We start from the raw sequence: 27721 nt of genomic DNA on the forward strand, positions 1-27721 counted from the left end.
ACGGACTCGCTCTGAACCCGACTCCGGCTGCCGGCGACTGTGCCTTTAAATTGCTGCTTTCTGGAGGGTGCATCTCAGGGGGAGGTGGGAGGGAGGGAAACATCTTCATACAGTCTCCCTCCCCCCTCTCCTCCAAGACTCTCCGGGGTTTAGAGAGTGATTGCTTCCCAAAAAGAATCTCCTTCAGCACCCCGGCAGGCAGGCAGGCTGAGGCCCTCCGGAGCCCCAGGCGAGCTGGAGCAGGAGCCGGTGGGGTTATCTGTGTCAGAATCACTTCCATGGGAATAGTTCTGGCCCCCTGACTGAGAGGGACGGGGCAAAGAAGAGAGAAGTGGGGAGAGAGCGCGCCACTCCTAGCCCGGCTCCCCTCAGGTTCCCTGCGCCAGCGGCCTGAGCAGGAAGAAGGATCTGTACTTTCGGCGTTCCTGCCCGGGGTATCCCCTCTCACCTTGGCAGCCAGGCTGAGAAAAGGACTCCAGGGTCCCCACAGGATGACAACTCTCGTTCCAGCAACCCTCTCTTTCCTTCTCCTCTGGACCCTGCCAGGGCAGGTCCTCCTCAGGTGAGCTGAGTGGGGGTGAGAAGGAGATGCATGCAAACACGGGCTGGGGAGGGGGCAACTGGGGCTCCTGCAGACTTTCCCTGAAGTTTGCCAAAAGCCCATGGATAGGATGGCTCCAGGGGCGGACTCACTCACCTCCATTGAGATCCCAGGAGCCTTTCGTGAAGGATGTCAAAGCCCCAGAGGTGACAGGAAGGCTTCTGCATGGTTGAGAGCTTCCTGGGTCAGGGTAGGGGCTAGGGAATGAGCCCCTGAACAGAAGCCATCTGTCCTGCCCTCCAACCCTATCTCCCAACTTGACCACACGCCCCTCAAATCCTTAAAAATGACACCAACCTCTGCCAGCTGCTCACCCAAAAGGTTACAACGAGCCAGGATTTTCGCCAAACCACATTAGGATGAAGCCGGGCTGATCAAAGCTGGGCCCTCTGCACTCTCCCTACCCTGCCCAGGGAACACCTGGCTGCTCCCTGGAGTGGTACTACGTGGCCATCATTTCCTGGGCTTTGGAGCAAGACAAGCTTTGGGCTCCCTATAAATGCTCCCCACCAACTGATTCCCACTTTTCTCATTAGCTGGTGCGGGGGTGGGGGGCGAGCAGCCTAGGTGGACAGGGGAAGCTAGGTGGACAGAGGATGCTAGAGGAAAGATGGCTGTGCCCTGGGCTGAACTGGTCTGAAGAGTGCCTCCCAAGGTGGAGGTGGGTGAGTGCCACCGCAATATCATCCTCCTCTTCATTCAGGGAGCACCCCAGGAGCCTCCTTCTCATGTACTAGCAGACACATGAGTGGGCAGGCAGGCAGGGATTCAGTGGCATTGGCAGGGAGGAAATAAACTTCTTCAGAGTGAAAAGGAGCCCAAAGTAGAATGGCAATGGCAGCTCAGCTGGAGCTGATATGAGGATGCAGGCAGAAGGGGACACCCAGCTGGCATTTGCTGGCCCTGGTGGAGGGAAAATTACACCAAGGCCCAGGCTTTGGTGGCAGCAAAGCCCTCTTGGTGATCAGAGCAAGGTGAGCCCTTAGGAAGCCTTGAGTCCAAGTCCTTCATTGAACTTATGGAAACTGAAGCCTAGAGAGGGCAAGTGACCTGTCCAAGGTCACTCGGGCACCCAATAACAGAATTGGAGTTCTCTCTCCTACCCCATCCCAGGGCCTTCCATGAGAAAGGTTTCCAGCTCTGGAGCCTCCTGAGTCCTGCCAGTGTTTGGAACTTTCCAGGAATGAATGGGAGAAAGGAGAGTCTACACACCGTGACTCTGCTCTCAGGTCCACAAATGAGGTAGCCCTGGAAAAGATGGGCTGCCACGGGGGCTGGGGCCCCAGACAGCTGAGTTCACAGCCAGTCCCAGGGTCCTGGGGCTGGGGCCAGTGGGAGAGATGGCATGAGAGTGGGGCTGAGGACGGGGGCAAGGATCTGGCTGCTTCACACTCAGGTCCACGTGGCCTCCCTGAGGTGGGGGGCAGACGGCAGGCGGCCAGCAGCAGCACCTGGCCAATGTGGCCAGCCATGGATGTCTTCTGCTTGTACCAGCGCCTCCTTGGATTTTCAGAGCAGGCTTAAGCCACCTGCTCTGGCAACCCCTGCTCAGGGCCAAGCGGCCTCTGTTCCCAGGGTAAGAGCTTCCTCTTGCTCTTGGGATTTGAGAATGCAGGACTCTAGGGGTCAGAGTGAGGCTGCCACTGACCTTCCCCATCTCTGGCTCCTTGGCAGCCTGCCTGGGGCTGCTCGTATCTCAGTACTGCAGTAGATAGACTTAGTTTTTTAAAAAATTAATTTATTTATTTTAACTGGAGGATAATTACTTTACAATATTGTGATAGTCTTTGCCATACATCAACATGAATCAACCATAGGTATACATGTGTCCCCTCCCTCCTAAACACCCTCTCACCTCCCTCCCCACCCCACGCCTTCAGGCTGTCACAGAACACCAGCTTTGGGTTCCATGTCATATATCAAACTCCCACTCTTTGTCTATTTTACATATGGTAATGTATATGCTTCAATACTATTCCCTCAAATCATCCCACCCTCTCCTCCCACTGAGTCCAAAAGTCTGTTCTTTACCTCTATGGATAGGCTTAGTTTTGAAGTCAAGATCTCTGAGTGGGAATCTTGGCTTTACCATTTAGAAACTGTATGATCATGAACAAATTACCCCATCTTGCACTCCTCACCTATGAAAGGAGGATAATAATGGTACTTATTGAGAGGACTGATGTGAGAACTCTACTAGATAAAGCATTTAGCATGGTGCCTCAGCTATTTTTATTACTGTATCAGTCACTGGCAGGTACATAGATTTACTGGGAAAGAGGAGCCCGCTGGCTCAAAGGAGACTCAGACCCAGGACAGCCGTCACCTCACCTCCCGGCACAGGGGAGCTGGCTCTAGGGATGACAGCAGGATGGAGCAGGAGGCACAAGGGCCCAGCCAGGAGTCGAGCTTCACCTCCACCCTTGCCCTCAAGCCCTTGCTGAACTCCTGGTCCCTGGTCTAGCTATTGGCTGCTAAGCAGACAAGCAGGCATATGGGAGAAACTTTGCTCCCCTTAGAGGAAAAACTGTCGGAGAAGAGGGCTAGCCTCTAGGCTAGGCCAAAGCACACTGGCCCTTCCTTGAAATGAAGCTCTTAGGGAGATAAGATGGGAGTTGACTTTCACAACATGGCTTCTTTACTGGGAGTCTTTCCCTTGCTCCTAGAGCCCTGCTTTTTTCTGCCTATATTATTGCGAAAGCAAGTTCATCTGCCTGCAGCTGCCTGGACCGAGGTCCAGAGCTTTTTGCTGGAGCAGAAGCCAAACTGCCCTCTCCAGAAGCTGGGTCCTAGCCCTTGAGAGATCAGCATGAAGGCCAAACAACTGAAACCAACTCTTAGGGGTGTCAGTTGCCCTTGAGCCCTTCCCATCCTAGGCTAGGCCGGAGGTACAAAGTGTTGCCACAGCTACATTAATTCTGTCACTCATGTTTGAGTGTGTTCAAGACACCATCAGAAACAGGACACTGGATGAGGCCTCAGCTGTGAGACTTTGGGCAAGTCATTCTTCTTTTGGTTAGTTGATTGATTGATCTATCTATCTAGCCATCTATCTATTATTTATGTATTAAATTCCATGTTTATATGTGAGATCATATAGCATTTGTCTTCATCTGACTTATTTGACTTAGCATAATGCCTTCCAAGTCTGCCCATGTTGCTGCAAATGGCAGAATTTTCCTTCTTTTTTATGACTAAGTAATATTCCACTGCATGTATGTATGTATATATCACATTTTCTTTATCCATGCATCTGTTGATGTACACTTGGGTGCTTTCCTTGTCCTAGATATTACAAAGAATGCTGCTATGAACATGGGAGAGGTGCAAATATCTCTTTAACATAGTAATCTTGTTTCCTTGGGGATAAATACCCAGAGGTAGAATTGCTGGATCATATGGTAGTTCTACTTTTAATATTTTGAGGAAACTCCATACTGTTTTTCACAGTGGCTGCACTGATTTACAGTCCCACAGATCACTCCTTCTTTGGAAGGAGTTTACTCACTTGTAAAATGGAAATAACAGTTTTTGCCCCATAACATGAGCATTGTGAGAGCAAAAAGATCTAATATATGTGAAAGCAATTGTCTAGGATTGACTAGTGAGCTGCTGTGTTGGCTTATGGCTATTTCTGTTCTTCTCATTTTCAAGTGGACATGCAGAAACCCATCTCCTAATCTCCTCACTGATATGGAGACCAGCCAAAGCGGGGTGGGAACAGGGAAGGCAGGGCAACCCACTCCAGTATTTTAGAGGAGACTGGTGGGCTATGGTCCATGGGGTTGCAAAGAGTCGGACATGACTGAGCGCGCACAGACTGTAGTCTGCCAGGCTCCTCTGTCCATGGGATTCTCCAGGCAAGAATACTGGAGTGGGTTGCCCTGCCCTCCTCCAGGGGATCTTCCTGACCCAGGGATAGAACCCACGTCTTCTGCATTGCAAGTGGATTCTTTTACCACTGAGCCACCGGAGAAGCCCCAGGCTACAGTCCATGGGGATCACAAAGAGTTGGACATGATGGAAGCAACTTAGCATGCATGCACACACAACTGACCTCAGTGATTAACTCTCTCCTGTCCAGAGTGGCCTTGGCAAAAGAGGAAGTCAAACCTGGGACCAAGGGGTCCCAGCCCATGTCCCCCTCTGATTTCCTGGACAAGCTTATGGGGCGAACATCTGGGTATGATGCCAGGATTCGGCCTAATTTTAAAGGTAAGAAGTATTCATCCTATAAAACCTCCCCCTCCCCACTCCCTTTGGGGACAGTGAGCCACCCCCATTGCCTACCTTAGAGCCAGGAGGCTGGGGAACAGGTCTAGCACTCACAGCTCAGAAGGAGCATCCCCACCCCATCACCCTGGGTCTGTGTGCCAGGCACTGCCTTCTCCCAGCAGTGCCCTGGCCTCCAGCTCAGACAGGCAGTCTTGGAATCTTCTCCCAGATTCCTGGAATGCTCTACCAATGCGGCTGCGCTTTGCTACCCTTAGGCCCGCCTGTGAATGTGACCTGCAACATCTTCATCAACAGTTTCGGCTCCGTCACCGAGACTACCATGGTAAAGCATCTCCATGCCCCTCCTTCCTCTCTAGTGTGAATGGGAGAAGCCCACCAGATAGCAAGCCAGTCTGTCCTCTGCCGTCCTCTCCCTGTTTCAGGGTCACGGCTAAAGCCATGGGATGTCCAAAGGTGGTCACTAGGAGCTTATCTTTCCCCAGCCCAGGGGTTTTGTGGCTAAACGCAGACTAGCCTAAGCAGCAGACGGTCGAGTTTGGAAGATAGCATGATGATTAGCACAGGCTTTTAATCAGAAAAATGTGCATTCAATCTCAGACTCTACCATCTAATAGTTGTATGACTTTAGGCAGATTTACTGAAACCTCTCTTTGTCTCAGTTTCCTCATCTGTAAAATGGGAATCATAACAGGACTCTCCTCTCAGGGTTGAGGTGAGATTTAAATAAGATGATGCATGTGAAGAAAGCACTTAGCAAAGAATCAGGCACATAGTAAGAGCTTAATAGATGTCTTTTCCCTTCCCATCTTTGCCATATCAGCCCAAGACAGGCTCCTTCTCCAGTGGAAAATACCCACTGCTCCTGAGATGTGTTCCCAGAGTTTTCCTCTTCGTGGCCCCTGCAATAACACTGCCTCTGATGGGCCCATCTTTGTGCCCTCCCAGGACTACCGGGTGAATGTCTTCTTGCGACAGCAGTGGAACGACCCACGCCTGGCCTACCGAGAATATCCTGATGACTCCCTGGACCTCGATCCCTCCATGCTGGACTCAATCTGGAAGCCAGACCTGTTCTTTGCCAATGAGAAAGGGGCCAATTTCCACGAGGTTACCACAGACAACAAGTTGCTGCGCATCTTCAAGAATGGAAATGTGCTCTACAGCATCAGGTGCAGCTGGCAGATGGCCAGGAGAACTCGGGGCAAGGGGCAGAGGCTGAGGGGTGGGGGGAAGGTCCCTGTGCTGTGCTGAGCCACACTCAGCCAGCCTGGCTTCTTTCTTCCTGTCCCTGCCAGGCTAACTCTCATTTTGTCCTGCCCGATGGACCTCAAGAACTTCCCCATGGACATCCAGACCTGCACGATGCAGCTGGAGAGCTGTAAGTGTCCCTAGAAAGTCACAGAGTGATGCCTGAGATACCAACTGAGATAGTTACCTGAGATAGTCAACCCCATGCTGTAATATTCCAGACAGGAGAAGGGCAGCCCAGAGTGGGGATGGACTTCCCCAAACATACACAGTCAGCTCTTGGCCCAGGTAAGACTAGAAGCCAGAGCTCCTGAACACCCAGTCTAATGTGCTTGTCCATTCCCTCGCTATTTGCAGGTCTGGCTGCCCTACAGGGCTGGAGGATGGGAAGGTACCAATCTTATATACCAGTGTGCTTGGGCTGGATGCGGAGGGCCATTTGAGGAGTACCTCCTGTGTCCAGAGATATGTTCCCTCTCACAGTGCCTGCAGGAATTCTACCTTTACTTCCTTTGAGTTAACATATTCAAGATGCCTCTACAAATCTAGAGTTGGCAGGGATGGGGCAGTCTTTGAACCCTGATTCTTTGTGAACATAGGCAACTTTTTTTGTATTGAAGTATAGTTGATTTAGACTTCCCTGGTAGCTCAGCTCATAAAGAGTCCACCTGCAATGCAGGAAACCCCGATTCAGTTCCTGGGTTGGGAAGATCCCCTGGAGAAGGGATAGGCTACTGACTCCAGTGTTCTTAGGTTTCCCTGGTGGCTCAAACAATAAAGAATCCACCTGCAATGCAGGAGACCTGAGTTTGATCTGAGGGTTGGGAAGATCCCCTGGCAGAAGACATGGCAACCCACTCCAGTATACTTGCCTGGAGAATGGACAGAGGAGCCTGGTGGGCTACAGTCCATGGGGTTACAGAGAGTCAGACACAACTGAGCGACTAAGCACAGCACAGCACATAGTTGATTTACAATGTTTTGTTAGTTTCAGGTGTACAGCAAAGTGATTCCATTATATATGTATTATTTTCCAGATTCTTTTCCATGATAGGTTATTAAAAGATACTGAATATATTTCCCTATGCTATCCAGTAGGCCCTTGTTGTTTATCTATTTTACATATAGTAGTGTGTACAGATTACTTTTGTAGAACAGTGAGAGAGGACAGTTCTAGGCATAGGACAGTGCCCAGGGTACCAAGGTCAGCCAAGGGCTACCAAGGGCATAGGGTGACAGCCTGCAAGGGCTGTCCCAAGTGCAGAGAAGCTAAAGGATGACAAGGCTGGACATCGCCCATGTCCATTTCTTTGCCATCTCCTGGGCAAGTGAGACTGCGAGATCAGGAGTTATGCATTTGATCCTCAGAAAAGTCTTGTCTGTCGGTTTCTAACATATAATAATAGTGATGGATAGAATTTGTCCTATGTGGTCCGCTTTTTAGAGTTCATAAATCACCTTCACGTCCAAGTCCTCATTACCTCCTCTGAAATGTAAGTGGAACATTTTAGAGAAGGGGAAGTGACTTGCCTAAAGTCACAAAGCTACTCTGGGCCAAGGCCCTACACTGGACATCTGTGAGCCTTTGTGTTTCTGCTCCCATTTCTACCCATCATGTGAATACAGTCATCTATATGGCAAGAGTCTTCACGAAATTCTAGCTCTCCATGAGCAACTTGGCACTTTTGATGTTAGCTCTCTGTTTGCCCCAGTTCAGGGCCCTGGCTAGGAGTCTGTGGCATGCACATTGGCCCATGCATGGCTGGCAGGGTATAAATAGCTCTCTCCTCCCTGGAGTGAAGTGGCAGAAGCCCCAGCTCCAAGGCTGGCTCAGCTCAAGGTATGTGGTCAGTACACATGCTTACTCCCCTGGGTTTGAGATGGGGCAGGAGGTTCCCAGCTGGGTTCCTTGACATCTTTCCAAGCCTTTTGATGTGCTTTCTAGGTCTGTCAGAATAATTTCTCTTTTGGACTTTCTAATGCTTGAGAACTAGGTAGGAGAGGAATCTGAAATCTTTCTGATTTACCCACTTAGGCTGGGCATATGAAGCAATTGATCAAGTACCCTCTTCAGAATGGTTTTTCTTTCCCAGATGAGCATGAAACTCCTAAAACCCAGGCCTTATTTCTCATCTGTTCTTTCCTGCCAGTTCTAATCCTCTCCCTACCCCAAACCAGCACCCACACTCGCAGCCCTCTGCCATCTCTTTCACTTTCAGTTGGCTACACCATGAATGACCTCATGTTTGAGTGGCTGGAAGATGCTCCTGCTGTCCAAGTGGCCGAGGGGTTGACTCTGCCTCAGTTTATCTTGCGGGATGAGAAGGATCTAGGCTATTGTACCAAGCACTACAACACAGGTAAAAAAAAAACCTAGGATCTTACTGGCTGTGGGCTGCACAAAGGGCCTCCAAATGGGAGGGAAAGGAGCAAGGCAGCTCGCCTGTATTGAAGGTCCAATCTGTGCCCAATGGCATGCTAAGTTTCTTATATGTCTTATCTCATTATGGTAGTGGTGATCAGTCCCATTTCTCAGAAAGAAAAACCTGAGGTTCTAAGAAATTGAATCAGTTATCCAAGTCCCACAGTTAGTAAATGACTGATTTCAATTCAAAGCCCATGTTTCACCACCAAAACCCATATTCTTGTCCCTATCATATGCTGCAGAACAAATGGGCCTGTGTCAGTGAGTGGCAGGAATATTTCATCTGTCCTGAGGCCAACTTCATGTGGAAAGTGAGGAATTTCTACATCTGGGAGTATTCAATGACTACATTGAACCAGGAGAGAACAGAATTCAGGGCACCAGCTGGCTTACTGTCCACACCCCCTGCCACTGTCTCCAGTGCCCAAGTCTCATGAACTGACATGGTTTCCCAGGTGTGAAAACTGGATCAGGAAATGAAGAGCAGCTGCTTTTCCAGCTTGAGCACCTTCCTTTTGCAGCTTCCCTAATCGCTGTAGGTTCCTCATTTCCACTGACCATTTGGCGTTGTGAAGAGCTATGACGCTAAGACAGGGGCCACAAGCTGAAGAAGGGAGATCTTGGGTCCCTCCAATGGTGTGCTGATATGCTTTGGGTGCAAGCCTATGGATATGTGTTTGTGTATGTAGGGGTGCAGATAGTTGGGGAGAGGAATGAGCCATTGAACTTAGAAAATGCTGGTGGGAGTGGAAATTGGTGTAAACTTTTTCAGGAAAAAAAAAACCTGGCAATTTGTATATAGACTTATGGTTTTCAAATTTTGCTGTGCATCATATTTCCCTGGGGAGCCTGTTAAAATACTGATTCCTGGGTTCTACCTCTCAGAGATTCTGATTACATGTGCTTTGAGTGATGCCCAGAAATCTGCATTTGAACACGAATCCTGAGGATTCTGATGCAGGTGGTCCAGCGGGCACACTAAGAAACTTTAGTCTGGAACCTAAATTTTTTCCCTACCTACTGATCCAGGAATTCCACTCCTTGGAATTTATTTTAAGGAAATATTCCAAAAAATCATATTGACTTTAGACCCCAAGAGGGCTCCTGGGTCATTGTTTATACTGGCAAAAACTCAGAACTGCTCTTAATATCTACCGATAGGGCAGAAGTTAAATAAATTACATAGCACATCTGCTTGCTGGGATATTATCCAGAGGTCTAAAAGGATGCTTGCAAGGTGCTTATATCAACATTGGAAAATACAAGTGGAAAAGGTTAAGATTCAAAGTTGTATACACAGAATGATTCTATTGTGGTGAAAGAAACAAACCAAAAGCATTGGTTTTAAAATCCTGGAAGAAAATAGCACCAAGTGTTTCTGAAGCAGTGTGATAAGAGCAAGAACTTTGTAATCAGATAGAGCTGAGTTTGAATTCTGGCCACACTATCTACTAGTTGGGAACCCTCAGGAAACATAATCTCAAAGGAGCTTCCGTATCCCTACCTGTAAAATGGGAAATAATAATTTTACCTGCCCCAAAGAGTTGCTATGGGGTTTAAATGAGATAAACTATATAAAGTCAGGGCACTTAGTAGGGGCTTGATAAATGTCAGTTTATGAATATTATTATTCCCTCTCTACCTCTCACATTTTTTCTATGCTAAACAAGTGTTAATTTTGTCATGGAAAACAAAACCACTATCATCAAAAAGAAAAAAAAAGAAAATATGGATACCAAAAACATTTCATGGCTAGAAGCCTGGGGTGGGATGAGTGAGGTGGACTCAGGCAACAGTGGGAGATCACAGCATCACACGCATGACAAAGTCTTAGTCAGTCAGTGATGGAATCACTAACCTTGAGGAATCAGACAGGCCTGCTAACAGCAAGACTGGGCCACAATAGAAGAACAATATACGTATCATCTGCTTTTTGCCTTGGTTATCGTAAGCAAAGCATCTACTGCCAGGGGAAGCTCTGAGCTAGTGTTTTCTTAGCCTTGGGGCGTTGGAAGCAGGGTAAAGTGAAGGTGACTGTCAGAGGAGGAGAGCATTGGTACGTGTGCCCGGGGCCAACACACTTTTTGTTGGTGGAATAGAACGCTGCTGCCTAATGCTGTCTGGAAACTCGCTGCCCACCATCCAGAGCTGGTCTCTGTTGGACATTGTTTCCAGATATTTGCTATCCAGCTCTTCTTACTTGCTTAAGATACAGGCAGTGTTTATCTCAGTGAATCATTGCTGGAGAGCTTCAGGGGTTTCAGGACACACCAGCAAGGATGCTGAGATTGGAGTGGAGTCTAGGCTCATCGCTTTGTTAATCATGAGAATAGTACCAGCTGCGTACATATTCAACACCTGAAATGCATCATCTAACTTAATTCCTACAATTGCCCAGTGATGGAATGGATATTGTTGTTATTCTAGTTTATAGACAAGGAAACTGAAAGCTTTGGTGTTTCACCTGAGGTCACACAGTTAGTGAGCAGAAGCTTCAGGAGTTAAACCCATACAGCCTGGCTTTGGAGTCCTCCCACTTTTAATCCCCTTTCAGGGGAAGGCCTTCTGCTGGCAACTAAAGTGCTTGGAGCAAGAGGTCAGGTCTCTGTTGGCTACTCTGAGAGCTTCATCAAAACATACATCTGGGACCTGGGACCATTTTGAAAGGCTCAATTATTGACCCAGCTTAGGTGCCCAGAGGCTGGTCTACAGAGATAGGGCTGCCCTACTCCTGCCTCTCAGTTTCAGCTGCTGGCTGGGGACCTGCGGCCTGATACCTCACCTCTTTCCTTGCAGGGAAATTCACCTGCATCGAGGTAAAGTTTCACCTGGAACGACAGATGGGCTACTATCTGATTCAGATGTATATCCCCAGCCTACTCATCGTCATCCTGTCCTGGGTCTCCTTCTGGATCAACATGGATGCTGCCCCTGCCCGAGTGGGCCTAGGCATCACCACTGTGCTCACCATGACAACTCAGAGCTCTGGCTCCCGGGCCTCTTTGCCTAAGGTGAAGAGACATGCCAGGGACCTTGCTTGCCACAGAGCTCCCCATTTCCCATTCATTCCCCCGTTCCCTCCCACTGACTATTTTCCTTGGATTTAAAGTAGAGAAGAGCCATCAAGCAAGAGCAGGTGTCCTGCATTCTCTTTCCCTGGAACACACTGCTAATAACATTGCAAACAGTGTGGAGACTGGGGTTGCAGATGCTGTCTTGCTAGGGAATGAGTAGACAGTGCTGACTTCGACTTTCATCAGGAAATACTAGCATGTCCAAGATCAAAAGACCCTCAGGAAGTAGAAAGCCCCATTGCCTCATGGCACAGATGAGGGTATTACAGCCTAGAGAGATAGAATGACTTTCTCAAGGTCATGCTTCACAAGGAACAATCAAAGAAATACAAGGATTTTAAATTGACATCTGTTTTTCACTATGTCAGAAATCAGATACTATCACGAAGAGCTCTAGAGACGATGTCCCTTCTTTAGGGGTGAGTAAACTTTGAGGCAGCAAATAGCAGTTAAAGTCAGTGGACTCAGATTTTCTAGGGCCAGGTGATATTTTGATTACACAGAGAGATTTATGCTGATGGGGCTGGACCCATGTTTTTCCTGCCTCATGTCTTCATGAACAGAATTTAGAGGTCATCACCTCAATGTCCTTAAAGTCAGCAAGGCTCTGAGACGATCAGGGAGCAAGCTAATTCATTCATTCAGTAAATATTTATTGAGCACATACTGTGTACCAGGCATTGTACTATGCCATGGAGAAATAATGGAAAGCAAAACAACACAGTTTTTATGGCTCTTATAGTGAACATATTCCCTCTTGCTCTGTTTTATTGGAAACCAAGCCCTGTGATCTCATATCTCCCAGTGTTTATTCCTAACAAGACTTTTACTGGGGACTTAAACAGGGGGTGATCTGGACACTCAAACTGAATTTACAAATTTCCTATATACTGGGGTGGTGGGGCAATAGTTGTTAAGAGAAGGAGATTAGAGACAGGTAGGTTTTTTTTTTTTTTTTTTTTGAGACAGGTAGATTTTTATTGAAGTCCCAGCCTCATCATTTACTAATGGTGATCTCAGGTAAATTCCTTCTCAGTCTTCTCACCTGTAACGTGGGAATATTACCTCTTCCATAGGGTTATTGCAAGAAATATATACGATAATGTATTAACAGAGAAAATGGTGTTTGGCACATAATAATCACTCAATAAATGTTAGTTATTGTTGTAATTCTTAGGGGCCTAGGTGGAAAGGACTGGGTAGTGGACCTGGGCCTAAAGCAGCTGGTAGTACTCTCAATTATTTTTGAATCACCAGGAAACCTTTGAGATGATCCTAAGTTCCTCTAGGGACAGACAGTGACAAAGCTGAGATTAGGATCATGTCACAGGGAAAGCTGTCAGAGATAATTTCCTATACAAGCATACCTCATTTTATTGCACTTCATTTTATTGTGCTTTGCATATCTGCTTTTTTTTCCCCCACAAATTGAAGGTTTGTGGCAACCCTGGGTTGTCAGATGATCATTAGCATCTTTTTAGCAATAAAGTATTTTTAAATTAAGGTATACATATAGTGTTTTTAGACATAATGTTATTGCACACTGACTAGACTACAGTGTATTGTAAATGTAACTTTTACATGCACTGGGAAACCAAAAGATTTGTGCGATTTGCTTTATTGTGATCTGGAATCAAACCCACAACATCTCTGAGGTAGGCCTGTAAGTGTGTTTTCTAAATGGCAAGGATATTGAAGAGGCTGTGAGAGGCAGACTGGGCTTAGGTGAAGGCTACAGGGCCAGATGAGGCTGTGGTAGTGGTTCTGCATGAAGACGAGAGGAGGAAAAGTAGTTCAGACCTAAGAACCCTGCCCTAGTTTATTGCCGCTGCCATATAAGGAGATTCTCCTCTAACTCAGGGAGTTGCTTCAGTTTATTCCTTATTCTTGCTGAGAGAACTCCTTTCTCCAGTCCCCTCCTGTGAGCAAACACCATCCATCTGCTCCCAGGAATCATTCTGTTTTCTCATATAGAAAGAATGTACTTTATTGGAGGATTGTTTGGTTTGGTTTGGTTTGGGGGGGGGTTGTGGTATTTGGTACCTCCTCAGATTTTGATGACCTTTTCTTTATATATATATATATATATATATAATTGAAGTATAGTTGATTTACAATGTTGTGCCAACCTCTGCTGTACAGCAAAATGACTAGGTTATACATATATAGACCTTCTTTTTTACATTCTTTTCCATTATCGTTTATCAGAGGATACTAAATATGGTTCCCTGTGCTATACAGTAGGATCTTGTTTTTTATCCATGCTATATATACCTGTTTGTATCCACTAATCCCAAACTCCCAGTCCTTCCCTACCCCACCGCCTCCCTTTTGGCAACCATAAGTCTGTTCTCTATGTTAATGACCTTTTCTTGGCCTCATTGGCCAATAGCAAAGTACGCAGGTATAGACCCTGAACTAAAAAGTTTCATTGGCCAGCCTCACAGAGCATGGGACTAAGTTAGAGAGCTTCTGCTCACTCTTGAGTTTGTGCAACATTAGATTTCATGGGAGCCCCAAGGGAAAATGTGGGGCCAGATCAGGGGCTTTTGAAAGCAACAGCAATCTCACCGCCAATACTATTCTAGTGTCCAGGATGAGAGCAGCCGAGGGTCACTTTGTAAGGGAACTCAACTGGGATGGCCGTTTCCCATGCTACTGGAAGCCACTCCATCTTTGCTTTTATGAGGGCTAGGGCTCCCAAAGGCACTCATCATTGTCTCTTTGCCGGGCTCTTGATCTATACAACTTCCAGTTGGTTCAGTGTATAATGGAAGGGTTTAATGGAAGTTTCTACTAGAGACTGACAGATTAGACCTAAAGTTGAAACAGGGAAGAGGAACCCAGTTCTTTCAAAATCCTGTCATCTAAATGGCCCACAGCTCTTGGGGCAGGTAGTAACAAAGAAGGCTAAGAGGGCAAACAGAACTAGCAGAGACAAATACACCATCCACCTATTCATTAATTCAAAAGATACTTACTATATGCCAGACTCTTAGCTAGGCACTGGAGATAGAACAGTGAACATGATAGAAATAGTCCTTGCCGCTGAAGAGCTTACAATCTAGTGAAGGAAAGAGCCAGGTATATTTGATGGATGCTCAGGTGCAGGTAACCTGAGCACATCCAGCAAGGGCAATCAACCCAGACCAGGATGATTAGGGAAGACTTATCAGAGGATATGGTATCTAAAGTGGACATTTAAGTAAAAATCATCAAGGTGAAGGAGAGATACACAGAAAGAGATGATCCCCTTGGGAGACAACTGAAATTGATCAGCATGGCAGGGTCATAGATTGCAAGGGACAAGGTAAAGCTGAAGAAGTAGGCAGGGGCTAGGTGTCATGCCGAGGGGAGCACTGCCTATATCAGAAGGATAGTGGAGAACCACTGAAGCGTTGTAAGCAGAGGAGTGATATGATCAAACTTACATTTTGAAAACAAAATTCTGGCTGTTGTTTGAAGAACAGATTGTAAGTGGCCAGCAGAGATGCAGGGAGATTGTTTAGGAAGCTGTTGTAATCCTTCAGATGAGCCAGGATAGTGAGTGAATGATTTCCAGAGATATTTAAGGTACATTGTTGACACTTATTGTTAACAAGACTTTCTTCCTGCTTCTTAAGGGGTCCTTTTCTTTTGATGATCCAAAGTCCTTCATGGATCTCCCCTGTCATTACCTCATTGTGGATTTTCATAACACTTACTTATCCCAGGGGGCACAGTGGGACTGGGAGATGGTAAATGAAATAGGAGGCCCTCTTTGTAGGTGGCAAAGTGGAAACACCAAGGGATGTTAATCAGGGTTGCCTAGCAACCCACCACTATCATCTCAATAGAATTGCCCTAAAAGAAATAGAACAGAGTTTCTCCATCTTAGCACTATCATCATTTTGGATGAGATCACTTTTCTTTGTTGTGTGAGTTGGCGGGGTGGGGGGGGTGGTGTCCTGTGCACTGAAGGCTATTAGCAGCATCCCTGGCCTCTAGAAGCCAGTTGCTAGCACCACCTTCAAATTGTGTGACGAAAAATGTCTCCAGACATTTCTAAATGCCCCTGGTGGGGGTGGGCAGGGAGATGGGTGTGGGGGGTCAGCCCTGATTAAGAACTACTGAGGTGGAAGATTTCTCTTGTGAGACCTGCTCCTTACCTGGAGTGTGCAACATCCTCAATGTCCAACATAGCAGAGGCTGGTGAAAGAAGTTGCCTGTCATGAATCCTACTCTAGTTGGGGAACCCCATAAGGTGAGCTTAGCCACTCAAAACTTTGTAAGAAGGTGATCTGATTGAGGAAGTGGAAGGACTTCATGAACCTGAGTTCTGCCCTCCCCTCTGGTCCTACCCAGCCACAACCCTGTTTCAAGAGAAGTGAGCATTTAATCTTCACAAAGGAAATGGGAGAGAAAAGTACAGTTATCTATCAAGTGCCCTTGGGGGATTGCTTCCAGGATTCCTTGCAGATACCCAAATCAGCAAATGCTCAAGTCCCTTACGTTTGGCCCTCTGTATCCTCAAATGCAGAACCCATGGATACAGAGGGCTGATGGTACCTGAAAGCTACCAAGGCAGGTAGTAAAGGAGACCACTAGTGACTGGATAGGCAGAAGCCAGCATTCTTGAAATGACAGAAACATCCATAGCAGGGAGTGGATGGTGCACCCCATTGGGAGCCCTACCCTGTTCTGCTCTGCATTGTGAGAGATGAGGCCCCTGCTCTCCACTCATTTCAAATCCTCACCAGGGTCTCTTGCAAAGAATGGCAGGGAAAAATCATAGGGTCAGAGGAAGAATAGACATGGAGGAAGGAAAGGAAGGAACTCATAGTCTGGTATTGAGACTGCAACCTAGGTAATTCACAGCATCGCTGAATTGATGCCCAGAATCCCTAAGCCCTAGTGCCATCTTCTCACTGGGTAATCTTGGCTAAGACTTTTCCCTTCTTGGCCTCAAATGTCCTCATATGTCTCACTTGTGAATAACACACCCTACCCAATTACCACCACAGCTGTGTTATCCTAGGAGAGAACAGAAGGCAAAGAAATCCAGCATTCATGTTCACTGCTTTTTATTCAAAGAAAATAATCAGAAGAGGATAAGAATGAAAAGGATAATAAGAAGCAGAAGCAGAAGTTCAAAAGGGAGAAAGAAAGGAAGGAAAAAAAGTATAGGAAGGAAAAGTAGCTGGAAGTGGAGGGTGAAGAGGGCAGAGGGGTGAAGCATGATGGGTAGTCTGATCTTTTTGACATAGTCCTTCAGATAACGGGACATATCAAGGAAAGCTTCTTTAAACACGAGAAGAAATTCAGGATAAAACTGCAGAATAGCAGGCAGTTGATGCAGGCTGGTAATCCACGAAAGAGGCCGTGAAAGAACTCGAGGAAGGTTGACTCTTCCATTGATGGATGTTGCAGGTGTCCTATGTGAAGGCAATCGACATCTGGATGGCCGTGTGCCTGCTCTTTGTGTTCGCTGCCCTGCTGGAATACGCTGCAGTCAATTTTGTCTCTCGTCAGCATAAGGAATTCATTCGACTTCGAAGAAGGCAGAGGCGCCACCGCATGGTGAGCATAACTAGGGAGGAGCCCACTTCCTTTCTCCTTTGGACTCCTTCCTTCCTACTACTCCTCCCCAAAACCAAGACTCAATCTAGACTGCAAGGACTAGACAGGCAGTCAGGAACCCTGGATTCTAGTCCCAGGCTGGTCACAAATAAGCTAAGTACTTTAACCTTTTTGATTGCATTTCTTTATCTGTCCAACGGGACATTCATTCCTGTAGGGCAGTCTAGCAGAGTAAATTAAGGGCATGGGCAGATTCCCCTGCATAGTAAGCACTGCAAATATATTAGCCAATATTAGAACCTTATCGACTGACTTACCACGAGATTGCTTTGAGAATTAGTAGTGGTTGCTCCTGACTCTCCTCCCACCCAGGAGGAAGGTACCCCAGGTTGTCATATACTGATTGGTGGTTAAGAATTCAAGTCAGGCATTGGTGCCTTTCTAGGGGAGCATTATAAAAGGGTCCCTGCCATAACTAAGCTGGAATTGAAACACTACCACTTGCATCTTCTGGTTCTTTCATTTCTTCGCCTTGGTCTCCATTGGGTGTGTCAGATTTGTTAGGCATGAGTTGTTATTTTCTCTCATTCTTGTCTGTGATCACCTGGGGAAGCAAAGTGGAGAAGGCAATGGCACCCCACTCCAGTACTCTTGCCTGGAAAACCCCATGGACAGAGGAGCCTCGTAGGCTGCAGTCCATGGGGTCACTAAGAGTCGGACACGACTGAGCAACTTCACTTTCACTTTTCACTTTCATGCATTGGAGAAGGAAATGGCAACCCACTCCAGTGTTCTTGCCTGGAGAGTCCCAGGGACGGGGGAGCCTGGTGGGCTGCCGTCTATGGGGTCGCACAGAGTCGGACACGACTGAAGCGACTTAGCGGTAGCAAGGGAAGCAGAGTAGGGATGTTGTCCTCGTGACAACGGAGGCGGTGCATCCTCCCCCGCCGACCCCATTGCCCAGACAGTAGGTGCTAGGTACACTGTCATGACAACAGAAGTGCCTGGGCCACTGTCACCGAAGGAAGTGCCCAATTATGAGCAAAACTAAAAGCCTTTGCTGAGCTACATAAGCTTCACTTAATCAGCAGACACACAGACTTCTGGCCTATCCTGAGCTCCAACTCCCTGTTTACTGCCTAATCTGGAGGCACTAAAGCACATATGATCTCTGGGTGGGGAAAGAAAACAATGATCTATCTAAGCAAACTGGCTCTAGCTTGTTGGGGCCACTCTGACACTAAGGTTCTTCTCTCTTCCTAACAGCCCCACCTCCCATTTCAGCTGCTCCTGGAGTACCCTTACCATATGTCTGCACTAAAAATATCTCAAAAGCTACCTCCGGGATTTCATGTTCCTTGCTAAGGTCCCTTTCTGCTGAGGGCAGGGTTCTTGTCTCATCTAGTGGTTCGTCGGAATTCAATTTTTCCCCGGCTTCAGTCCTTGAGTTGAGGCCTGGGAAGCACGCCCTCTAGTGAAGTGATCCACAACTGCACCTCCTTGAGTAGGACCGATCAAGAGTCCTAAAGGCCTTTCCTCTCCTAGGAGAAGGCAATGGCACCCCACTCCAGTACTCTTGCCTGGAAAATCCCATGGACGGAAGAGCCTGGTAGGCTGCAGTCCACGGGGTCGCAAAGAGTCGGACACGACTGAGTGACTTCACTTTCACTTTTCACTTTCATGCATTGGAGAAGGAAGTGGCAACCCACTCCAGTGTTCTTGCCTGGAGAATCCCAGGGACGGGGGAGCCTGGTGGGCTGCCGTCTATGGGGTCGCACAGAGTCAGACACGACTGAAGCGACTTAGCAGCAGCATCCTAGGCAGAGGCTCAGGGGAAAAACATATGGACTTGGCAGAAGGGCAAGAAAAGCAGATGCAGCCTTTTCTAAGGTAACTGCTCCCACCTCTTTAGCTGTGTCAAACCTGCCCAGAGGCACCCAAATCTTATCTTCATAGGGGTTTTAATCTTGGTGCCTTCTCCAGGCTTACCTTAGAAAAGAACAGTCTGCCAACCCGTTCCAGACTTCTTTTCCCAGCTAGATTGCCTCTACAGGTGTCCTGGTAACAGAAGACTGCTGCAGTTGCTGTAGAGCTACTCCAGGGTGACACCTGTCCCACCTCCTTCCCTGCACCTCTCCAACCTCCAACTGCCCACAGCCTGTCCCCTCCTGGTCATCTACAGGGTGACCCTGACCTCATAATGAAGCCCGTCAGAATCAGTGCTCAATTATTACATAGTTATAACAGCAGCCTGGGCCCTGCTTAGGCACCTGGATCCTGCCTCGGAGTGGCCCAGGCTTTTGATTAATGTAGATAAAACCTGAAAACCATTGCCTGTATCATTAGTTCTGTCCCTTTTTGAGTTTCCTACAGTCATTGCTATCCCAGGAGAAATGTAGCCAAATCCTGGAGGTCACTGAGCAGGCTGAAAAACTTGATACAGGGTTGATTCATTTCTAGAACCTCTCTCTGGACCCTGCTATTCCAGCCAGAGAAGTGATTTTCAGTCTAAGAAGAGCTCTCTTAAGGGAGAGAGAGACTCCATAGGATTTTCAAGGATCCCTTAGCCAAGAGCAAGTTAGGAGTATTCCAGAAGTCAGCCAGCTATTCATCAACCTCCAGACTTCATCCTGTTCTTCTCAAATCCCAAATCTCAACCATCCATTTGCACTTTGTAGTGGTCTCCTTCCATGTCACAGTCTAAGATAGCTTATTTTTTTTTCCTAGGCATTTCTGCTTTGTCTTCCTAGCTAGTCTAGAAGCCTCACACAGAAGGGTCTGTTTCTCATTTTTTATAACGTCAAAGGCCCTGGCACTAGGTTCTGGACACAGCAGCCACAGAATCCAGTCCACCAATCTTTGCAGACTTATTGGCAAGGGCTCTTTTTCAAGATGGACAGAGGAAAAATCCTTACCATTATCAACAGAATAACTTGAGAAATGGAAGAAATTTAAAATACTCCCCAGTCCTCTCAGGAACTTGGTCCCAGAACCCTGCTTGCCTCTTTCCATCTCTCAGGACCCTTCCCCATTCTCCAATCTCCTCTCTTCACTTCAACATACATCACTCAATATCGATCCATCCTTCCCATCTTCACAACTCATCTCCCACACTGTGCATTCCCATCCCCACTTGATTTTGGAATATCTTTCCTCTCTAGCCCCCAGCCCTCCTCCCCTATTGACATCTGCCACAAGAATGCTCCCTTTCAACAGCCGTGGAAGCCGCAAGTAGGCTTAGTGTGCTGTCCTGTCTGACTCTTTGCGCCCCTATGGACTGCAGCCCGCCAGGCTCTTCTGTCTGTGGCATTTCCCAGGCAAGAATACTGGAATGGGTTGCCATTTCCTTCTCCAGGGGGATCTTTCTGACCCAGGGATCCAACCGTGTCTCTTGTGTCTCCTGCCCTGGGAGGCAGATTCTTTACCACTAGTGCCACCTGGGAAGCATGAAAGCCACAAAGTGGAGTTTAACTCTCCACTGTCCCTCCCCAGCACACACACAAACACACACACACCTCTGAATTTGGCCTAAATAAGCAATACTCAAATTCAGGACCCTCACCCTTGAATTTTAGTCCACTCATCTTTGCTACCCCAACTACAATATGTTAAAAAAATTTTTTTAAAGAGCCCAGGGTGACTTATACTATTGGCCATTTTTTCCCTCTCCTGTGGGAAATAGCTTTTTCCAGCTTGAAAAATAGTTCCAAATAATTCTCTTTAGGTTTACTGTGATTGGATAAAAGGGAAAATAATTAGATCTATAGAAACAGAAATAGCCAATGTTGGATTTAACTTTCTCTTTCAGAACTTTTTGCAAACAAATACATTCCGTGCTTGTATCCTCTAGCTGGAGACCTACAGGGATTAGGATGAGAAATGGGGAATGGGGAGTCTGAGGGACTCTGAACTGGAAAGCAAAAGAAAACTTCATTTTATTTACTCCCTCATTTTTCACTTCAGTTCAGTCACTCAGTCATGTCTGACTCTTTGCGATCCCATGGACTGCAGCACACCAGGCTTCCCTGTCCATCCCCAGGTCCTGGAGCTTACTCAAACTCATGTCCATTGAGTCAGTGATGCCATCCAACCATCTCATCCTCTGTTGTCCCCTTCTCCTGCCTTCAGTCTTTCCCAGCATCAGGGTGTTTTCCAAGGAGTCAGTTCATTGTATCAGGTGGCCAAAGTATTGGAGTTTCAGCTTCAGCATCAGTCCTTCCAGTGAATATTCAGGACTGATTTCCTTTAGGATTGACTGGTTTGATCCCCTTGCAGTCCAAGGGACATCTTTCACTTACTTGGGAGATATTTTGTTTACCTCTGGTTCTTCATCCGTAAAATGGATCCAGCACAACCTGTCCTGAAGAAACAGTGTGTAAATGAACTACAGAATACAGGTGAGGTGAGCCGAGGCCTATGGCGATACGTTGTATAAAGAACTTAGACAAAAGAGCTGAGGTCTCCCCATCACAACAACTCAGGGTCAAAGCACCACCACAAGGGTGAATTGCCTCTGGCCTACACATGTACAGGGCTTCCCTGATGGCTCAGGAGTAAAGAATCCACCTGCTATGCAGTAGTCACAGGAGACGCAGGTTCAAGCCCTGGGTGGAGAAGATCCCCTGGAGGAGGGAATGGCTACCCACTCCAGAATTCTTGCCTAGAGAATCCCAGGGACAGAGGAGCCTGGTGGGCTACAGTCCATTGGGTTGCAAAGAGTCAGGAATAACAGAAGTGATTTAGCATGCACGCACACATGTACAACTCTCTTCACAGAGGCTGGCAAAATCAAGGATTGGGTAGCAAGGCTCTCTGGTGGGCAGACTTAGAGATACCTTTCCCTATGCCAACGATGCCATTCTTTTTAAGGGGCCTCAGGCCATTGTGCAGAGGTGGGGCAAGAAGCAATCGTTTTTTTTTCTGCCAGGCACTCTGTAGCTAAGATTCTCTTCTAAGTAGACTCTTCAGTTTGAGATCCTGAGAGGATGCTGGCTTCATGAGAACAAAGCCATTCCCTGTCCTGTATTCTGCGTGTGGTCATCAGTCCATTCATTCATTCAACTAATATCTACTGGGTGTCTATCAGATGCCAGCACTGTGCTAGGTACTGGGGACACAGCGGTGAGCCAGACTGATGTCCTTTCCCACGTATGAGCCTGCAGCAGGCAGAGAAAGAGATAGGATCTGTTGACAAATCTCTGACCTGAGCTTGTCCACCTCTGATGCCCAGTGACAGGCTAGGCCTTCTAGTGCTATCATAATCAAGGATTAATGGGACCAACCACACCAACATCTCATTGATGAAGCCACTTTTAAATGGGTTACTATAATTATAGAGGTCCCAGGATAAAGACCCTATGATGTCCTTCTAACTGCATAGCATGTATAAAATCTACTTTGTCTACATTTTATGTATATCTGTCACATCCATTCAATATATACATGTGCCTTATTCTGTTTAGTATTGAAAGTCCTAAGTATCAGGAAGGCCTCAGTTCTGGGCAAACTGAGAAGATAGTTGGTACCATCCCACAAGTGGTTATTTCTTACATAGCTGAAACTTTTACTGCTATAAACATTGATACTTCAAAAAATTATAACCATCTTTGAATGAAGTATCCCTAGGTTGTAGTATATACTTACCTGTCCTATGTCTAATTTACAGGTTGTGAACCACCACTTGTGATGGCAGTGTGTCCTTTAGAAGGAGACAAAATGGGGCAGGTTGAGGTTGATAAGAAACCAACAATAAATCGGCTCTGAGTTAGGCCCTGAAAGACTCTTATATGAGTAAAGTTCTATTGATCACTCAGGGGCTTTGGTTCTCTCTCTCTTCTTTTTCCTCTCTTTCTCCCTCTCCATCTCTCTCTAGGTCTCTATCCACCTATCTTTCTGGCCTTACCTCCTGACTCCCAGCTGTGTTGTAGCTACTTAATGTTGTCAGTTGTCATTTTTATTGGACAAAGGAACTTTGTGTAGTCTGCTACATTACTTACTGCTTAGATTAAATTTACCTCTTCAGTGTTAATGTGTTCATCAGAATTCACGTACCACACATGAATGGAATATGTATTGGGTAATAAATGTTACCCTAGAAGTACACACATCTGCAAGAGCATAATCAGCTTTACCCTAATTCAGATAACCCACTAGGTTATTTAAAACTTTTGGAATTTTCAGAGATAAACATTTTTTAAAAGATACTATGTACAAGGAGAAATAATTCTGCAGCTTTTGGAAGTCATTAAAGTCAAGTTTCCAAGTCTCACTATCTCAGCCGTGCTTTCTAAAGGTTTCATTGTTCTGTTTATTCTGTTTATTACCAGTCAGAGATAACTTGACATTGAGATGCGCCTCTCACAGTGAGTTGGCACTTAAAAAAGGCAGCTCAAGGCTTATCTGCAAATGGAATCATAAACATATACCCTACGTGCCACGTATAGCTGCTTAGTGTACATCGATCTTGTGAGTAGTCCTGTGACCATAAAAAAGCATGCGCTGAGCCTGTGTGCCCACCTACCCTGTCTGCATAGCATCGCCTGAGATACTTGTATGGTGCGGTCTCTATTCTTCTACTTTAGAACTGTGACCTCAAATTCTGCCTTTTCTTCCGTGTCATTCCAGGAGGAAGATATCATCCGTGAAAGTCGCTTTTATTTCCGTGGCTATGGCCTGGGCCACTGCCTGCAGGCAAGGGATGGAGGTCCAATGGAAGGTTCTGGCGTTTATAGCCCCCAACCTCCAGCCCCACTTCTAAGGGAAGGAGAAACCATGCGAAAACTCTACGTGGACCAGGCCAAGAGGATTGACACCATTTCCCGAGCTGTCTTCCCTTTCACTTTCCTCATCTTCAACATCTTCTACTGGGTTGTCTATAAAGTGCTACGGTCAGAAGATATCCACCAGGCACTGTGAATAGGAGCTTAAGAGTCCAGTTGTTGGCTTCCTGCTTTCCCCTTGTGGGCTTTCCCTCTCCAGTAGTTTCCATCAAGGGCTTGGACAGCTCCTTCCTATCTCCCACTCAGAACTTCAACAGCCAATCCCAAAGCTTTGTGGAGCTACAATGCATGGTGCCAATGGTGGCTGTACTTAGAAAGATGGATCACCTCTCTTCATCCAGATTTTCTCCATACTATCCCATTTCTCATGAAAGTACAGTTTGGCTATGTTCTTGTGGCCAGGATAACCCAGACTAGAGCTTCTCTGTTTTTCAGTTCTCTGGTAGAGGATACTCAGAACACTGCTACTAGATTCTGGCATTTGTCATCTTAACCTGCACCAATCTTTGCCCTGCCACCTCCTACCCAGAGTCTGACCTTTACCATGATCTCTGTCCCTCTTACCACGGGTCAAACAGGAATCTTTCCCATCCCCAAGCGCTGCCCTGTGTGACTTAGTCATGTTTCCTTGACCCTGGGAGGAAGGCAAGGGGACAGATTCCCCACTACTCAGCTTGGAACAGTCATCGGTTACACTGGGGTAGGGTGTTGCTATACAACCCAACAGAGAGGTCTTCAAGTTTCCTTGAACCTCAACACTGTTAAAATGGGGTCAGGAATCTTGGACTCTCAGAAAGACCACCTTTCCAGATCTACTCAAATTTCCTGATCTCAGAAATATTTGTTGTATTCCCTAACTAGCTAGCATCATGGAAGGGTGTGTTTGCCTGCTGTGGAGTATAAAAAGAGAAAGATGCTTAGTCTTTTAGAAAGTTACTTGATGATGCTATAAAGCTTTCAAGAAAAGTGAGCCTAAGGTGGTAGGGCCTAGGAGGATTAGAATACTATCCTCAGAGAGTCTTCTGTTGCCTGGACTTTTGTTTCTTCTTTTCTCTAAAGTCTCTTTATTTCCCAGGACCTCTCATTTCCAACTTGCTCCTTCACCTCCTTTCAGTGAGCAAATAATAATGCCAAGCAACCTTGCCCAGGATAAAGCAGCCTGGGAAGGAACTATGTATATAGAGGATCCCTATCCTGGACAAACATTGACTTGGCCAAGCTCAGGATGGAGTTGTCGAAGTTAGAAAACCATAATTTGGACGTATTTCTTAATCCTTCTCATTTCCCTTCTCTTTCCACAGTGAGGAGGTGGAGCAGTCAGTTGAAGCTACCCAAAAATATCAGAATAGAAAGAGTGTGGAAGGGCTCATCTCAGGCCTGACACTGGGACACTGGGAAGCATGGGCCTGGTACTCTGAGTCCTTTGAAATGATCCAACTGGGAAGAACTGTAAAAAGGAAGATTAAAGTGCAGGGCTAAACAGCTGGAAGACAGAAGTGATCAAACAATCTCTTAAACATCTTGTCTTTTTCTCTGAATCTAGAATAATTAACTATGTAAGTTGAGTCTCTCTCTCTGTCTCTCCCTTGCCCCATATCTTCCTCCCTCCCTTTCGCTTCCTCCTTTTGCCCTTCCTTTAAAAACAGGTGTTCAAAATTGAAAGTCAATAAATCCAATGACCAAAGCAGATCCTATAGACAAACCAAGAGCTCAGCTTTCTTTGCCCCTTTTCCCTATTGAGCTTGTCTGCCCTTTGCTCTTTGTGGAGATACTCCTCTTGTCTCTTGGCTTTGTGGCGAGCATTCTGGGCTGACCAGGATAGCTGGACCAGAAATTAATCTTATTGAAAATGTTAATTATGGTGGCCAAAGCGATTCCAAACTAAAGGACTGGTTTAAGAAAGGAGATTAAATTGAGGGGGCAGAGAATCCCTGTTTTCCCATTTCTGCCCAGGTAGTGCCAATCAATGAGAGGCCACAAGCAATACCCCTTTGAAAGGAGCAGAGAGTATCTCTTTGATACTCTCCATGGTCAGGCTGGGGTGTCAGGCTACTGCAGCCCGAAGGCGGGGGTAGTGGGGGGTGGACTATGGAGATGAGCCTATTGCACAGAGCTCTACTTGTTGTAGATCTTGTCCAGATGGGCCAACTGCACAAATCTGCCCTGTTGGAAGTCTCAAGAACAATGCCCTGGAGACAGCTACAGCACTGAGCAATAGAGCCTGCCCAACTGGGACTCAGCTCAGGGCATCAGCTGGTGCTGGGAGCCGAAGAAGCCAAAGTACCAACCAACATAATAGTCCAAAGGAGTTCACAAAGCAGCTCAGAGGCAATGCCAGGTGGAAGGTACTGTCCCTCCCCATCGGAGCTGGCAAGTGGAGAAGGGAGACACAGGGTGTCAGAATCAGGTGCAAATGGCTTTCATTTTCCTCACCCTTCCCACACAAATATGGGGGTGAGGGGGGTGCTGGGTCTCACTGGGTCTGACACTTAGCAATCCATTCAATCGTAGAATTCTTGAACTTTGACCCTTCATACAGTGAATTGGCAGGAGACAATAAAGAGACTCATTTGGAGGTCTCTTCTATCTACCCTCATTTTTACAATACTCACTGCTAGAGATCCACCCTACTTTCTGCCTGGATCATGTATGAAATAATTTTTAGTTTTAAAACAGCATATTTTTAAAGGGGAACAAACTTCCTACATAAATAAAGTGTTTTGTGTTTTCATTAATTCATTGTTAATATTTAATGTCAGTTAAATATTTTATATGTATATTTTTCCGGAAAAGGGCTTTATTTTTCCTGTTGTTATTAAGGCTATCAGCACCTTCATCTCCTCTTCAGTTTGGGCTGCTCTTTGAAAAGCCAGTGGTCTGTCTTCCTCTTTCCCCTCGATCCACTAGCAGCAGGACCTCTTGCTATTCCAAATTTCACGGTCATATATATTTTTAAATTTTTCTATGTGGAAGAAAGGTTGCTGTTGTTGTTTCAGTTGCTAAGTAGTGTCCAACTCTTTGCAACCCAATAGACTGTAACCCACCATGCTCCTCTGTCCATGGGATTTCCTAGACAAGAATATTGAAGTGGGTTGCCATTTCCTTCTCCAGGGGGATCTTCCCGACCCAGGGATTGAATTCATATCTCCTGCTTGGCAGGTGGAATTTTTCTTTTTCTTTTTTTTTTTTTTTTTTTACCACTGAGCCACCTGGGAAGCCCAGGAAGAAAGGTAGTGAATAAAATGTATTCCTTTCACTTTTTCTCATAAGCCTCCCCCCCCCCACCTATCACCAAAGAATTGACACACTTCTAGATGAAATGTTGCCTCTTAACATTATTTTCCCTCTCCACTGAGCCATGCAAATATCCCAACTTTGACCAGAACATATTGCCTCCTGGGAATCTTTTATATGTGTCCCCACTTGCCTCTCTCCATTCTCAGTTCACTATTATCAATGTGGTAATTAGTATGAATATCTTGTCATTTGGTGCTGTCAAAATCTTAAATTTAAATTCACTGTGTTGGGATTAAAGATCTTCCTAGGTTGCTTTGTTGATGAATAATCAGGCAAACACAGAAACCACCAAGGGATTTGGACCCCAGATAGTATTATCCCTTGCTCAATGGAAGAGATGGAGAATAAGCTCTGTGAGGACATGTTATACAACTATTTAACCCACACAGACTCTGGTACATAGGAAGACTCAGTATGTATATGTAGAATGAAAGCATGACTTCTCATGTGGTCTATTATATACCACATTTCTATTGATTTGCTTTCCATTAACCAATTGATT

General features: G+C 46.4%; 1 protein-coding gene across 1 annotated transcript; it reads left to right on the top strand.

The window, feature by feature from the left end:
- The first annotated feature begins 491 nt into the window (after positions 1 to 491).
- On the top strand, positions 492 to 25609 carry LOC120881343 (glycine receptor subunit alpha-4). The gene is made up of 9 exons (XM_040264991.1): positions 492 to 562; positions 4686 to 4816; positions 5092 to 5159; positions 5783 to 6006; positions 6133 to 6215; positions 8305 to 8445; positions 11307 to 11521; positions 16994 to 17143; positions 23768 to 25609. Exons 1-9 carry the CDS (start codon positions 492 to 494, stop codon positions 24056 to 24058), a joined length of 1374 nt encoding a protein of 457 aa, XP_040120925.1. The 3' UTR covers positions 24059 to 25609.
- The last annotated feature ends 2112 nt before the right edge of the window (positions 25610 to 27721 follow it).

The sequence above is a fragment of the Oryx dammah genome, unplaced genomic scaffold (assembly GCF_014754425.2).
Source record: "Oryx dammah isolate SB20612 unplaced genomic scaffold, SCBI_Odam_1.1 HiC_scaffold_23, whole genome shotgun sequence".
Classification (NCBI taxonomy): Eukaryota; Metazoa; Chordata; class Mammalia; order Artiodactyla; family Bovidae; genus Oryx; species Oryx dammah.

Bases quoted from the DNA above. Each gene is read 5' to 3' on its own strand.
- LOC120881343 (XM_040264991.1), top strand. From the start codon at position 492: ATGACAACTCTCGTTCCAGCAACCCTCTCTTTCCTTCTCCTCTGGACC. The intron at 4,817-5,091 runs GTAAGAAGTATT...TGCTACCCTTAG, and splicing joins GATTCGGCCTAATTTTAAAG to GCCCGCCTGTGAATGTGACC. The intron at 11,522-16,993 runs GTGAAGAGACAT...TGGATGTTGCAG, and splicing joins CCCGGGCCTCTTTGCCTAAG to GTGTCCTATGTGAAGGCAAT.